The sequence below is a fragment of the Fusarium proliferatum genome, assembly GCF_900067095.1.
Source record: "Fusarium proliferatum ET1 genome assembly, contig: FPRO_scaffold008, whole genome shotgun sequence".
In the NCBI taxonomy this organism is placed as follows: Eukaryota; Fungi; Ascomycota; class Sordariomycetes; order Hypocreales; family Nectriaceae; genus Fusarium; species Fusarium proliferatum.
In genome coordinates, this window is record NW_022194797.1 from 2,512,675 (window position 1) to 2,527,447 (window position 14,773).

General features: G+C 47.2%; 7 protein-coding genes across 7 annotated transcripts; 4 read left to right on the plus strand and 3 right to left on the minus strand.

Annotated features, from left to right (window-relative positions):
* Nucleotides 1–876: 876 nt before the first annotated feature.
* Nucleotides 877–2,914, minus strand: FPRO_14710 (uncharacterized protein; the record flags this gene model as incomplete). The annotated part of the gene is made up of 3 exons (XM_031219766.1): nucleotides 877–2,490; nucleotides 2,551–2,630; nucleotides 2,686–2,914. 3 exons carry the CDS (start codon nucleotides 2,912–2,914, stop codon nucleotides 877–879), a joined length of 1,923 nt encoding a protein of 640 aa, XP_031085492.1.
* Nucleotides 2,915–3,283: 369 nt separating this feature from the next.
* FPRO_14711 (uncharacterized protein) lies at nucleotides 3,284–4,349 on the plus strand (the record flags this gene model as incomplete). The annotated part of the gene is made up of 4 exons (XM_031219767.1): nucleotides 3,284–3,472; nucleotides 3,538–3,612; nucleotides 3,682–3,976; nucleotides 4,045–4,349. 4 exons carry the CDS (start codon nucleotides 3,284–3,286, stop codon nucleotides 4,347–4,349), a joined length of 864 nt encoding a protein of 287 aa, XP_031085493.1.
* A 775-nt stretch (nucleotides 4,350–5,124) lies between these two features.
* On the plus strand, nucleotides 5,125–7,777 carry FPRO_14712 (uncharacterized protein; the record flags this gene model as incomplete). Its single annotated transcript, XM_031219768.1, has 8 exons — nucleotides 5,125–5,438; nucleotides 5,495–5,703; nucleotides 5,772–6,266; nucleotides 6,344–6,536; nucleotides 6,588–6,746; nucleotides 6,804–7,276; nucleotides 7,328–7,531; nucleotides 7,584–7,777. The coding sequence occupies 8 exons, from the start codon at nucleotides 5,125–5,127 to the stop codon at nucleotides 7,775–7,777; spliced, it is 2,241 nt and encodes a 746-aa protein (XP_031085494.1).
* Nucleotides 7,778–7,955: 178 nt separating this feature from the next.
* On the minus strand, nucleotides 7,956–9,368 carry FPRO_14713 (related to cytosine deaminase and related metal-dependent hydrolases; the record flags this gene model as incomplete). The annotated part of the gene is made up of 1 exon (XM_031219769.1): nucleotides 7,956–9,368. One exon carries the CDS (start codon nucleotides 9,366–9,368, stop codon nucleotides 7,956–7,958), a length of 1,413 nt encoding a protein of 470 aa, XP_031085495.1.
* A 643-nt stretch (nucleotides 9,369–10,011) lies between these two features.
* Nucleotides 10,012–12,065, plus strand: FPRO_14714 (uncharacterized protein; the record flags this gene model as incomplete). The annotated part of the gene is made up of 6 exons (XM_031219771.1): nucleotides 10,012–10,297; nucleotides 10,359–10,524; nucleotides 10,578–10,837; nucleotides 10,893–11,082; nucleotides 11,140–11,293; nucleotides 11,355–12,065. The coding sequence occupies 6 exons, from the start codon at nucleotides 10,012–10,014 to the stop codon at nucleotides 12,063–12,065; spliced, it is 1,767 nt and encodes a 588-aa protein (XP_031085496.1).
* Nucleotides 12,066–12,582: 517 nt separating this feature from the next.
* FPRO_14715 (uncharacterized protein) lies at nucleotides 12,583–13,086 on the minus strand (the record flags this gene model as incomplete). The annotated part of the gene is made up of 1 exon (XM_031219772.1): nucleotides 12,583–13,086. The coding sequence occupies one exon, from the start codon at nucleotides 13,084–13,086 to the stop codon at nucleotides 12,583–12,585; it is 504 nt and encodes a 167-aa protein (XP_031085497.1).
* A 680-nt stretch (nucleotides 13,087–13,766) lies between these two features.
* Nucleotides 13,767–14,668, plus strand: FPRO_14716 (uncharacterized protein; the record flags this gene model as incomplete). Its single annotated transcript, XM_031219773.1, has 4 exons — nucleotides 13,767–13,853; nucleotides 13,908–14,128; nucleotides 14,184–14,317; nucleotides 14,373–14,668. The coding sequence occupies 4 exons, from the start codon at nucleotides 13,767–13,769 to the stop codon at nucleotides 14,666–14,668; spliced, it is 738 nt and encodes a 245-aa protein (XP_031085498.1).
* Between the last annotated feature and the right edge of the window lie 105 nt (nucleotides 14,669–14,773).

Here is a 14,773-nt window from a genome sequence, read left to right on the forward strand (position 1 = left end):
AGGAAGCGTTTTAGAAGGTTGTATTTTATATTATGATATCTTAATGTATTTCCCCGCTACCCCACACATCCCTAAACCCCACATACCTATATGCTGATTAGAATGTACCTTCTGTAATATAAATAATACCCTAAATACAGAGCTATATAGCCTGTAATAAACTAAATTATAGCTAATATAATTTTTAAGTCTATACAGTAAGGTATCTTTTTAGCTTTCTTGATAGACTTTTCAACTTAAACCCTATTTTATAGTTATGAATATAATAGGTACAAATTTAATAAAAAAATCCTTTATGTAGGTTGAAAAATCTATAAATTGATAACTTTAAACTTATTTCTATTGATAATAAAAAACGCATTTAATTTAAATTCTATAAAAAGGAGTAAAGTAGCTTATTATATTAATGCATTAATGGCATTATGGTATATGGGGTCTAGGGGTGTATAGGGTGGTGGGGAAATACGTTAGGTTTGTACCCGATGCCGATGTGAATGCCACCCGGTATACAGCCTATGCGGGGCAACCAACCGGCTCTTATTCTGTCTCCCGCAGCTTGCGGGGCCCTCTTTCGTGCTTGCGGGGACGTCGCCTTTGGTGTACTGCATTGCTTCTGTCTGCAGGAAGAACGTGTGGAGAAATGTTCAGAGGTTTATCTCTGCAAATAACGTGTTCGCCTTTGGGTGATAATGGTTCTATCAGTGCAGAAGCCCCCGCCGGGTGCTACAGTATGGAGGGAAAGTCATTGAAACATGAACCCTAACTCAGTCAATGAAAAGTGTAACTCGATTCTCAAGCCTACTGCAGTCTTCATATCACGAATCTAGAACAAAGCAAATATCAAAACTGTCTTCAGCTCTGAGAGCCATAACAATATTAAATAGCCACCCAGCCAGTTGTAACAAGATACCGGAGCATTTCTGCCGCGTACAATAGTTCTGATCTGGTATCGCAAGCCGCGAAAACAAACCTATCGGGACGTAAAATGACAAATGTCTTTCCACCCACTTCTTTTGACATCCTGTGTGCATCATATCCTACGGGCTCTGGTCGCCCTGCACATAGTCTTGGCTCCCGAGCGAACTCCTCGGCACTAGCAAGTCGATAAATAGACGGACCCTTCAGATGGGAGGGAGGTGAGTCAGTGCTGTCCAAGAACCATGTGGCTTCTCTATCTTGCAAGGCCCCCGCCGAAAGCTCTTGGAGGCCATCCAAGGCGGCGTCGATGCCATCTATACTCCCGCCTAGCTGCAAGATTACAACAACTTGGAAAATCCCCTTCTTCTGCCGGTTGAAGATAATATCGTCGGTAAAGAAAACAGGTTGACGTGGCAAGGAATGAGTGGTAGACGCTGCGTAAACCTGAGGGAACATGACACCTCCGCCAAGGCTAGGCAAAAAGGCCATCCCAGTCCCCGGCTTCCACTGGTACTTGGTCATCCCATCCCTCCGGTTCCCTAGCTGTAACCAGTGTTTCCAGCTGGGGACTAGTTGTGCCAAATAGAAGTAGCAATCGCGTAGGAAAGCTTTGAATGTGTTGGACTGGGTGACGTATTCTCCGTTCTCGACAGTTGACCGGAGTGACTTGTCGAGTTGTTGTTTTCGTTCCGAGTACCATCCTTGTAATAGCTTCTGAAAGCCCAACACATGGGGCTTAGACGATCCATCAACGGCTATACGCAACCTCCAAGCAAGTGATATGGCATCACGGAAGCCTGAAGCAATTCCCTGGCCACCAAAGGGCGGAAATACATGGGCAGCATCCCCGCATAGCATCACCCGACCAAGAGACCATTTGTTGCAACTTCTTGCCGAGAACCGAAATGGCCGACATCGAAGAACTTTTATACAGTCTAACGGATAGGTGATTCTTTTGTCATTGATACCATATCGGCTGCCCAAGTGGGTGATATAAGGGTGGACAATTGCAGCAACCTGATCTTCTTTGGCCATCTCGATTGGGTTCTCCCCAAGGAGGACGACAAACTCGAAACGCCACAATCTATCACTAATGAGCCCAAAGCGGCCGCACACTGCAGCACGGACAGGATTGCACAAGAACCGAAAGTCCCGAGGAAAGAATTCATCGTAGACTTGCTGTGGTGTATATCCTTTTTCCCAGAGGGGAAAGTCAGGGTGCGTTGATGGCGTTGGGAGAGAGATTTCCCAGTTGAGGGCTACCCAGTCTTGCTCATATGGCACATCTAAAGCTTGGTCCATGGTAACTCCCTTGGGCTCAAGGTATTGCTTACGTGTGAATCCTGTCTTACCATCTGCCCCGACAAGAAATCTTGCCCGAACAATGCCAGTTTGATTCGATTTGTTGGTATAACGGGCATAGACCCAATCTTTGTCCTCTGTAATAGAGTTGACTGTTGAACCCAAGCGTAACTTGGCTGTACCGAGGGCTGTAATCTGAGACCTAAGGTTCTGCTCAATGCATGGCTGTTTGTGGCATATGAAGCCTGGATGGCCGGTACCCCCCTCGGTCTACAGGTAAAAGTCAGGTTAGTAACGTAGCGCGTCACCCTCGAAGAGTTTCTCACTTACTGTGCCATAGTTCATTATTAAGAAAGGCTCCCTATTCAGGTCTGTGTAATTCTTTCCGATAAATCTAAAATTCTCCATACCTAAGGTCGCTGGTGTCAAAAAGCAAAACGCAGAAAATACAATGAACAAACTTACATTGCCCAATTTCTGTGAATATCTTGTCGTAGATGCCGCATGCCTGGAGGTAGCGTATACCGTCTTCGTCAAGTGCGATTCCCCGCGGATCACCATTAACCTCCATGTCTTTTTCGAGGATGACATGGGGGATGGAGTATTGACTCAATAGCACTGAAAGCATGGCACCGGTTGGCCCACAGCCGCATATAATGATGTCAGTTGTCTCTTGGAGGTCGTCGTCCACCATTTTTCTTAGTCTCTCAGGTGTCTACGCTCACACCTACCTTTCTAGGGCTATCAACAGTTCCCTAATATATTCAATCTCCTCTGCAACCCATGTCTTGGACTCGACGAGGATCCCCGCTAGGCCCTCGTTTTTGCAGGACAAGTTCGACTTTGTGGGGAAGTTGTGGGGGAAGTTGTGGGGAACTTGCGGGGCCGTTCGCGGGGCATTGTTAGTGGGCGAGGACTTGGTAATTTCAACAGTATCTAACTAAATATCATGGCGGCGTTAGTGTTATTAATTACAAGATTCTCTCAAGTTCATTGCTATATCATCAGCGAGGGCATAAACCAGCCCTTCTAAGTCTTTTTCACCCACCATATAAACACCAACATGTCATCTTGGACCCATTTGATTCGGTTTAGAGCCAAAGAGGATGGCCAGATTCACCTGGGCCAGTTGGTCGATCCCACTCGGGATATCGGGCTCGACTCTGTGAATGGTGTTGAGGTCAAGGCATTCTTACTCAACGGAGACATGTATAACGCCACCATCACAGACCATGTGCTTACTGTAGACCAGGTAAGTTACGGACTGAAAAATAAACAAGACGAATAGAACGTATCAATACTGACAAATTGGCAAAGTTACTCGCACCGGTCGAACGAGGGCAGTGCAACTATATCAGATGTCTTGGGCTGAATTATAAGGACCATGCAAAGGTATGTGAGCTAGCCCTCCCTTCATATTTTGCGCGAATACATAGACAAAATTACTGATATAAAAAAAAGGAAGGCGGTTTCTCAATTCCCAGTGACCTAGAGGTTTTTACTAAGCCGCGCACTGCACTCGCCGACCCTTTTCCGGCGGCAATCACTATCCCAAAATGCGCTCAGGACGGATCGAGCGATTACGAAGCAGAGCTTTGTGTTGTGATTGGAAAGACTGGCCGAGATATTCCAGAGCATAGAGCTTTGGACTATGTCTTGGGATATACAGCGGCCAACGACGTTTCGGCCCGGAATCTCCAGCTGGCAGTGAAACAGTGGTCTTTCTCTAAAGGACTTGACAACAGTTGCCCAATCGGTATGTTTTCAAGCCGGTTATTGGTCACCTTTGACCAACTTGGTTCAGTCTTATTAATAAGCCGATAGGCCCTGTACTTGTTGCACCTTCAGCGATTCAAGATCCCCAATCGCTTGGTATAAAAGCTGTCTATGATGGCCAGACTGTGCAGAATGGAAATACAAACAATATGATCTTTTCAGTGGCGAAGCAAGTTTCATATCTTTCCAGAGGAACAACGCTGGAGTCTGGCTCCATTATACTTACAGGAACGCCCGCTGGCATTGGATATTTTCGGAAGCCTCGTATAAGCCTGGAGAACGGAGGCAGAATTGACATTCAGATCGAGAAGATCGGGACACTGGTAAACATGGTTAAGTTTGATACTATGTAGACACTATTATAAAGACAGCTTTAACCACTACGGGAACTAGACTCATTGATATAGATGACTGGGTGAGTTTAGGATGTTTCAAATACAGTTCGTGTCTGGTTACAGGGAGTATAGCTTGACCAAGCCACGAAAGATATATCAGAGCCACCCGAGACAAGAACACAGAGACACGTTGCACCCTCACCGGTCCTCATATTTTTCCCCTGCCCCATAATGGACGCATGATAGAAGATAAAACTGCAGAAGCTCAAGTACAGATGGAGATGCTGCTCCCAACGCGGCTGTTTCTTGAAGAAAAGAGAAGAGCTAGTGTGCAGAGAGAGCTTGGATACCTGCGACCCCAAGGAGACACCCTTTGCTTGCGACTTCTTTCCTTTTCAAGATGTTGTGCGCAAGTAGGTGCGTCTTGTGCTTAAGCTAGACTAAGCCTTTCAATAACGTAGATTGACCCATTGACAGCGACTCAATTGATCCGCCATCCACGGGCGAATGTATTGTGGTGCCACAACATCCGGATAATTGAAAATCTCCGGTGCGGGGTTGGAGCACTAAGTAATAGGCTTGTAGGTACGCTACCGCTACCTACTGACTCACCTGAATGTCGTTAGTTTCACTGCTGCAGGGATTTCGCGGTTTCGATGCCGGTCAGACAGACCTCCTGATGCAAATGCGGGGTTCCCATTGTTCCTTTATCAATAAGGTCGTGTTATGCCCTCCCACAGTTACTCCACGGAGTTTCAAAAGCACCATCGCACAACTCTATCACTCGCACATAATGGACATGCAACCATCCCCACGGAACAATGGCAGTGGCTCGTTGGAATCAAATCTTGCTCGAAAGCGAGATCAAAGTGGTACAGATATGCCTGCACCTAAAAGGCAACGAACAATCCTTGCCTGCAACCGTTGTCGCGCAAGGAAAGTCAAAGTCAGTGCTCTGTTTAACCCTACCCTACCCATTAATCTTGGCGCTAAAATGTTCCATCAGTGCGATGGAGGGTATCCTTCGTGCTTCCATTGCCAGGATACCGATGCGCGTTGCGAATATCGAACACCTCATCGCGAACAACAAGAGGCTATTCCAGACAAGTATTTGCGGAAAGAAACAACTAGTGGTTGGCGGAAGTGCTAATCGTAACGAGCAGCACCCTGATACTTGAGCAGCGGCTCAAGGCTTTGGAAGATACTGTCCAACGACTTCGAAAGACATCATGTTCGACGGCAGAAGAATCCGATGAATCCGACACTCCAGAACTAGTTATCCAGGACCTGCCTGAAGACTTTACACAAGTTCAGTATCTATGTTCCAGTAGTGCTCAAGATGGCATAGGTAGCACTGGGGAAGAGTTCTACGGTCTGTCTATTCCCCGATGCGTGATATGGTGGTGTCGTGCAAAGTCCCATGATCTAATCCAATCATAGGTCCTTCTTCCAACATTTTCTATCTTAGGCAGATACTGGGAGAAGTTGATTCCACGACCCTGTCTTCCTTCCGTGGCATGGACAGCAAGATTTCAGAGTTCATCAAGCCAGAATGCTCCCCTCCAGCAGCAGTGTTTCACATGGAGTCAGTCCCAGTAGCTAAACATACTGATAATGAGGGTCTTTATGTCCTTCCCCCAGATCATGCAACCAGGTCCCTGGTCGAGCTTTTCTTCCGGGACTATGGTTCGATGAACCCATTTCTCGACAAAGCTACATTTTTCCACACTCATGTTGATCCCATCTACGAGTCAACACTCCCCCCGGACGCATCTAAGCTGGCGTTGCTCGATATGGTCCTAGCAATAGCTACAGCGTCGAGTATTGATTCGATAACGCCGACTACAAGGAGATTTTTCATTTCGAGACTTTTCTTTGAACGGTCCAAAAGTTTGTTATCAAAGGATGACTTAGCATGTGGCAATCTTGAACAAGGTAAGACCTGCATCCACGGTGAAGATGAGTGTCGCGTTGACTGACTTACGGCGTTACTTTTGCCTTTATAATCACAGTCCAGTCCTACCTGTTAATGAGCCAGTATTTGCAAAGTACTGATCGGTGTTCGGATTCATGGTCGACATATTCCATGGCCGTCCAAAAGGCCCTCCGCCAGGGCCTCCACCATGTGGATTACCTAGCCAAGGATTTTGCCGCTGAAAGAGAGGCCAAAAGACGAACTTGGCAACTGTGTTTGTTCATGGATAGGTGATGCCCCATGGCAGCTTAGTCTTACAGCAAGGCTAACACATGGTGTAGCGCCTTTTCAATGCATTTTGGCCGTCCGTCTCTATTGGGGCCTTATGTACAACGAGCTGATTACTTCGTAAACCAACCATTACCAGCTTCTGCTCCAAGACCTTCACCATCGGATAACTGGCCCGAAGAAAAAAGTTCAACATTCTTTTACCTATCTTTGTGAGCACATCTTGACCACATTACTCAATATTGAGGGCTCGCTGACCCGTTTCGCAGCAAGCTGTACGCAATCCTAGGACAGATTGTTAACACAGAATATTTCCAGAGCCCGAAGCCTCTCGACCTATCTCGATTCATGGATATTATAGCATCCATTGCCTGTATGAGCCAAAAGCTTGACGAATGGCTTGATTCATTACCGGAGGAATGGCGGGCAGCGATCATAGACTCCTCAGCTGCCCCAGAGGATGAAGCTAATTCCCAAAACAATTTATACAGGGTCCTAGGTTTGCGGTATCACAACGTCCGCCTTATGCTACATAGGCCAGCTCTTGTACTTGTGCTATCGGCTGTGGGGAAATTAGCCAACTCTAACGACATAACCCCAACGTCTAGACGACAGATTCTTATGTTCTCCAGGCCTAGTCTTGAAACAAGTATCGATTCGGCCGAAGCTATTGTCGCCACGATCAACGCGTTTGAAGGCGGAAAACCTGGTCCAGGAATGTGGTGGACATTGATCCAGATTGGTGAGCGTGACATGTTTGTCAAAGAAAACTCAAATACTGACAGTATTTCAGTTTACAACGCGGCACTGACATGCTTCGCTTTGATATGCCTGCAGACAAGGGATGCTGCTTTTGGAGGATCGCAGGCCGCCTTCAAAGCCTGGATATACGTCGACCTCGCCAGACAGGCGTTCTGCAAGTTAGTGCCTGACCATCCTGCTGTGGAGAGAGCCTCGAGCTTTCTGCGGCACATAGCTCGGCTCTGCGACCATATAGGTGCGGTATTTCCTGCTCTATTGGATAATTTCTACTTATTGATGAAATGTAGTCCAGCAGAATGTCAGCACAGTCTTGATAGACTCTGTCCTAAACATCCCATTAAGTCAAGCCGACACTGAATACCTGGGTCCCGAGTCATTCCCATTCGACTTTTCGATGTTCGAACACCTTGATGATCCGTTGTTCACGAATCATCAGAGTACTTCTGAGGGAGACACTGATGTGGGCATCGCGATCAATTAGGCTCGACTGTGTCGTCTTCAAATGATGTTACTATATGGTGATATATTAATTCGAGCTATGGTACAACGGCTGTCTTTGCAAGCCCCTCAGCTGATGGCTCATATCAGGCGCCTCACACGTAAGATTTTGAATGAGTCGTTCCAGCGTCTGGGACTCTTGCTGGAGCTAAATCCTTTTCTTACTGCATTGCCCTCATCATGGCATTACGTGCTTCTTCCACTTCCTCCTCTGGGGCCAGTTTCGACATATCCATGATTTTCGCCGCTGATTTGCGTATTTCTGCGCGAATCTTTGGCCATTCCACGTTTACTAACTTGCCACCAGACTTGAGGATTTCTCCATTCACCATGACCGTATCGATATCGGAACCATTTGCATAGTTAACCAAGGCAGCCACAGGATCATGAACTGGGGTAAGCCTCGTAGAATCGCACTTGGTCATGATGAGGTCCGCCCGTTTACCTGGAGTGATGCTCCCAATCAGGCTTTCTAGGCCGACAGCTCGGGCGCCTCCAATAGTCGCCATCTCAAGAACTTCAGCACACGGTCGTGCCATAGGAAGCGGGAAAGGGGACTTTTTTTGCTCCTCGTATCGTTGGGCCTGGAGAACAAGTCGCATCTGTTGAAACATGTCACCGGGACAGTTGGAAGTGATATCGACGCCGAGCCCGACTCTGACACCGCGCTCTTTCGCCTTGTATGCGATAGGATAGCCAACGCCCATCTGCATCTCGATCTCTGGAGTCGCAGAAAGACCCAAGTCGTACTTCTTGACAAGCTGCAGCTCCTCGTCGGTAAGAGAATTGGCGTGGCTCCACAGTATGTCCGAGCCCAATAGGTCCAACTCCCCAAACCTCTTAGTTGTCATGTGGCCACTGTCAAACTTGCCCAGGGCGATGTGCGCTGTAATTATGGCAGCGCCGATGGATCTTGCCGCCTCGAACTCGTGCAGAAGCTGTTGGAAAGGAATTGCCTCTGCCTCAGACGGCGCGACTCCGAATCGTAGAAGCTCATCGGGTCCGTTGACGGGAAAGTGCTCTTGACGAACCCGTGCAGCATCTTTCAACCGCCACTCAACATCCTTTTCCCTTTCAGCATCTACGTTGGAACCCGCCCAGGCTGGATTTGGGTAGAAACCATAACAAAAGGTTCCTCTGATCTTTGCGTCGCGCAGCCCTTTGATAGCTGCATCCGCGTGAGCGGGGCTGTTCATGATATGTGAGTGGTCAATGAGATAAGTGATGCCATTGTCGATGGATTCGAGAGCTCCGCAGTAGTTCCCCATATAGGCATCCTCGGCTGAGTAACAGGATCCGTAGATGTGTCGCACGTTGAGCAAATAGTCAGAGAGGACAAAGTCGGTGCAGATAGTCCTGAGTTGAGTTTGCCACGTGTGACGGTGAGTGTCGATGAAGCCCGGGGACACAATAGCATCCGTCCCGTCGATGACGATGTGATCAGAATGCTTCAAATTTGGGCCCACGGCTTTGATAAAACCATGCTCAATCAGAACGTCACAGTCAGCGACGTTTCCTATGCTCTCGTCGATGGAGAGCACGGTCGCATTTTTAATGATGTATTTGAGAGCCATTGGGAGGGATTGTCGTGGCTGTCTGTTGACCTTGGTGAAAGAATCAGTATCAGAAAATGTAGATATTTGTGATAATGTTGACCATGTATGAATATTTCAATGCAGTGTTGGGGTGATGTGATATATTTGCTCTGTATTGTTGTTGGATCCACGAGTACATGGTGTATTCTAGGGTAGTCGTGAGTACAAAGTGCTAACTTATAGTACTGTAAGCAGTAGTGGGTGGATGGGTGTGCTTCATCCACATTCTTCGCCTGTCTTCTGACCACTCCGATAGAAAGCACTGTGGGGAATGGAAGTCTTTAGCCTAATTGGTCCGGAAAAGCCGAATGCAAAGCCCGAGAGTCGGCCTTTGAGGGTCGCCTCCGGAATACCAAGAATCTCCGCCTCGAAGTTTATTTTCCCCGCAAAACGGAGCGGAAGCGAACTTAACGCCGAGGAAGTGAACTAACCAATGTTCATTCACAAGAGGATCACCAAGTTATTAGCCAGGATCACCCATAAGTTAATAGGCCAAGAAATGCTCATCTATACCTTGCCGAAGCCCTATCTAATATCCCCCCGAAAGGATTAGGAATCACCACTCGCCATAGTTTCCAGCAATTTTACCTCTCTTTCTTGATAATCTAAGGTTCCAAGCGCAATGCCGCTCAAGGTCGGATCTGTGGATGTACTACAGTCGTCTCTTCCGCCCCCCGAGCAAGATGACAAGTACGACAATGCCCATCACAGCGTTACTGTGCTTAAAAAGGGACACAGAAAGAACCAAGAATCAGCCCCCTTTCAAACTGATACAGTATTTGAGAAAGATGTTCAATTTACTCTAAGAGATGGCGTGCATATCAGGGCGGATATTTTCCGTCCCGCCAATGACGCTGAGAAAGTACCTGCTCTTGTGGCCTGGAGTCCCTACGGAAAGACCGGAAGAGGTAATAGGAATTTTGACGCTAGTAATCACTATGGGTAATCATGCGGCTAACCTAATCACAGGCTTTTTTTGCCTTGATTTGGTGCCAGGAAGAGTAGGCGTGCCTAAAAGCCGTCTCTCCGGCTATGAAAAGTTCGAGGCCCCAGATCCTGCCGAATGGACTGCTCGTGGCTACGCAGTCGTCAATGTGGACATTAGGGGTTCTTGGGACTCCGAAGGCGACCTCTTGTAAGAAGCATATACACCAATTCTTTATCACCTTTTGTATTGATTCCAATTAGCTGGTGGGGGATAGCCGAGGGAAAGGATGGATACGATGTTGTTGAGGAACTTGCGCGGCTTCCATGGTGTAACGAAGCCGTTGCATTCGTCGGCAATTCGTGGCTGGGCATCTCTCAGTGGTTTATTGCTGCTGAGAGACCCCCCCATCTGAAGTGCATCGCGCCGTTCGAGGGGGCCAGCGATATTTATAGGGAAATTATCTGCCGCGGTGGTGTACCATGCAAAGCGTTTCTTCGATTCCTAGCTCAGCAAAACTTTGGTTTGTTGTCCCCATCGCCTCAGGCTATCAGCTTTGCTAATAGAGCGGTACCTAGGGAGAGGCAAACAGGAGAACCTTGTGTCAATGATTGAAAAGAATTCCTTACTGAATGACTACTGGGCAGACAAAAGAGCCAATGTCAGCAACATTAATGTGCCAATATACGCAGTTGCTAGTTACTCGACCGGATTACACACCTTTGGGTCATTCAGAGGCTACACTGAGGCGCCAACAAAGCACAAATGGTAGGATTGTTCTTACAGACAACGGTCCAGATTGCTCTTACTAAACCCTTCCACTAGGCTCCGAGTGCATGCTACTCAAGAGTGGCATGATCTTTACCAACAAGAGACGAATGACGAACTCCAGCAGTTCCTGGATCGCTACACTAAAGGCAAGGATAACAGCTGGGAACTGACTCCAAGAGTTCGTGTCTCTATCTTACGCTACAACAAGGTAATGCATCTTTTACTAATTGTTTCTACTCTCCATTATCTTGACTGACTTCGCGTTGAAGGAGCCAATCATCAACCATGTCTTTCCAGCTTGGCCAATCCCGGCCACCAAGAATGAGCAACTATACCTGTGCCCGAACGAAATGCTTTTGAATGTCCCCCCATCGGCAGAGTCACAAGTTTCTTACAAGTCCGATGTTCCGTTCATGCAAATGGACAGCGACCCTGAGGAACTGAAGTTTGAGTACACTTTTAGAGATGCCGTTTATCTTGTCGGGAATGCGCAAGCAACCTTGTACATGTCGTGTCTAGAGCATGATGACTTTGATGTCTGTGTTCAGCTACGGAAGATTGATCGGAATGGAAAAGTCCTTCAAAATATCAATATCCCGTCAAAGGACTCGGGGATCCAAGATAACGATGTTGAGAGGATCAACTCTCTTGTCTACCTGGGACCCAGTGGGTACCTCAGAGCCAGCCACAGGGCACTCGACTCTGAAACATCTATCCTCAATTTTCCTGAGCATGACTACACTGAGCAGCGCAAAGTCAAACCAGGTACTATCGTCAGGTTGGATATTGGGCTTTGGCAGACTGGAATGGCCTTTGAAGGGGGCGAGGGGCTTATGCTGAAGATTTCTGGCCATAGCATGACACTGGCTGAATTCCCTAGTCTTCGTGGCAACGAAAGCATGGAGAATTTTGGCACACACCATGTCCACGTTGGTGGTTCTACAGCTAGCTACCTTACCATCCCCCTTGTTACAACCTAGGCATTGGCCAACTCAACCTTCATATCAATCGAATGACCTATTACCGATATCACTGCATAAGGCAATAAGAAGTATGCTACTCTGGGGTTTTGAATGTAGATTTAATAATGAGGAAAGCGAAGAAAACTAAGAGATAGTCATTACTCACAAGACAGCTCTCTATTACACCAGTATGCCGCTCTTTTATTTCAGTTCACTCAAAAACGTAAATTACTATCTATTTCATAAAGGAGGCCGGGTATTGATGAAAATTCGTCGAGCAGGAGACACAACTTTGTTATGGGCAAGGTTCACGGAATTAAGAAGAGAACCAGTCCTGGCGCATTGTTAATGAAAGCATTCCAAAATGGTATCGGGGGCTAGAGTCAATAGTTGGATAGAATTGAAGGATCTCAGATCTGTTGTGCAGCTGTGGCAACAAAATGATGAGCACTAACATATTGATCTAATTAATCTTGAAATTGCAACTGAATAACCAAGACTTGTCTAAATCCACGTATTTCTAGGTAAAGTATGGTCACGAAAGCCCAATTGAGTGAGAGTCATCCCCCAGCTTTTGGCCATTAATCACTGGCTCAGTTGCTGGAAGAATAATACACACGATCCGAGCCCACTCATCCGTGTTGTTATCCCAACGGTGCATTGTTCCTTGTTGAACCAGAACGTCTCCTTCATTGACCGTGGTAGTACTGCCATCGTCCGTCCAATGCACAAGGCTACCTTTGACCAGAATAATATAGTCCAAGGACACTGTTCGATGTGTTGCACCTTGCGATTGCGGAGGAAAGTCCACGACTCTGATGAGAGAACCTGGAGCCATAAAGCCAGAGTGCGATTCCGTTGGGTCTCCCACAATATTTGTGTTGGCTGGAAATGTGTCGGTTATCCAAAGAGTTTTGACTTCGACGCCCATGGTCAGATGCTCCGACATGAGCTGGCTATCATACTTGATGGTCGAGTGCGCGTTGTTGTCGTGGCCGATGACAATACGCCTTACAGGCGCAAGCTTGGATGATGGCATAGCTGACGTGATGATAAAGCAGCGAAGACACAACAGAGTACAGAAGTGATTTGCGTTTTTTTCAACCAAAAGAGTCTTGAATTATGCCTAGCTTTATTGTATAGTTGTCCGGACTGACGAGGACGTCTGGCTTAGACTGTCGGATATGCCGAAGCGCGAAGCCGAGGACAAAACCCAAGCTCAGACACCGGCGTGGGCCCCGAGTGCCTAGAGCGTCCTTAAACCTATCAGAAGCCTACTATAGCATTGGAAAACCGAAGAACCGCGTCTTCCGCGGCTTTGCGGGTGCTGCTCAGTTTCCGTTTCGTGATGAATTGTTCAAGGCACAAACCAGGCAAAGCCTCTAGTGTCTCTGGTTACCGGCTCGGCTTCGCGACTCGTGCTATTTCGGCCTCTAAAGTGGATAATCCTAGATTGCTGGCGATCCTTTTGTGTATTCTCAATTATCCGCTGCCAGCAGGAAGGGAACAATGGAACCCTAGTAACAGAACGGCTCGGCTTTTGCATACAGCTCTGATACCGTCTAAAAAGTTCGGTCCGTAAGCTCTCTTACCCCTCAAACCAGTGGAGATATCCACATTTTTTGTATATAAGGATGCAAGAAGTGCTGCAGTTTGTTAGAAAGCTTTCAATCTCGTACTAGAACCACCAACAGACAAAGAGACCAAAGCAATAGAGAGATGGCAGCATCACTGGATTTCTTGGACAAATACCGTCAGGCAGAATCTGACCTTGACATAACTGATCAAACATGGTACCTTGCTGCAGTAAGTTCTACCAAAGCTCTCAGTATGCCAACGAGCCGCTGATTAGTCCCCTAGGCCGCAGCACTGGCCGGAGCAAATGCCGGTGCACGCCAGGCAGATCTGTACCGCATTGCCACGAAGGATCTGCCTGTAGAAAAGGAATTGATCGTGCAGAGACGCATAAAGGAGGTTATACTCAAGCTTACCCTTATGATTGGAAATCCGAGGTCATTGGGATCGCTTATTCCCCTGTTTGGGGCATTTAAGCCGGGTGTTGTGGATATGTTTGGACCAAGGTGAGAGCAAATCTCTACTTCGTGTTAGGGTCACCCTGCTTAAAGAGTCTTATAGAACCGAAGAACAGGGTGACGCAGAAGCACTCGAGCGCCGAAAGAAGCGGGCAGCGGACCACTTTGCAACCCTCTGGTCACCAGATGCGGCTCGATCCAACAACGAAATTTTGAAGAAGAACCATACAGATGCTCGTATGATCCTTTCCCGACGTGATAAAGCTCTGGAGTATTTACTGAGAGAAACTAGACCTTCTTCTCGCTGAGTGGGGATATGCCTGGTGGTTCAGCGAAGACCGTATCCTGAGCCTTGTTGAGACCCAGATTGCTCTCGCAGGTGGCATCACCCTCAGCAATGCGCCTATGCAGGCGACGTGGCATACCCGAGGCATCGTTCGCTGTGGCGGATCTAGGGAGCTTGCTGAACGATCGCAGAATCTTTACTTGGAAGTAGGCCGTAGGTTTAACGTTCTTGTTGGAGATGTGCAGCTGGTACAGGAGATGGACTTCGAGCAACCTGGCTTCCTTACAAGCTTTGCTAAGTAAGAAGTATTAGACAAATACTGTTATACCAGTTACAATTACAGCTTAAGTTATATCTTAAATATAAAATAAATAAGTATTGAAAGATTTTTATTAATTACATACTTA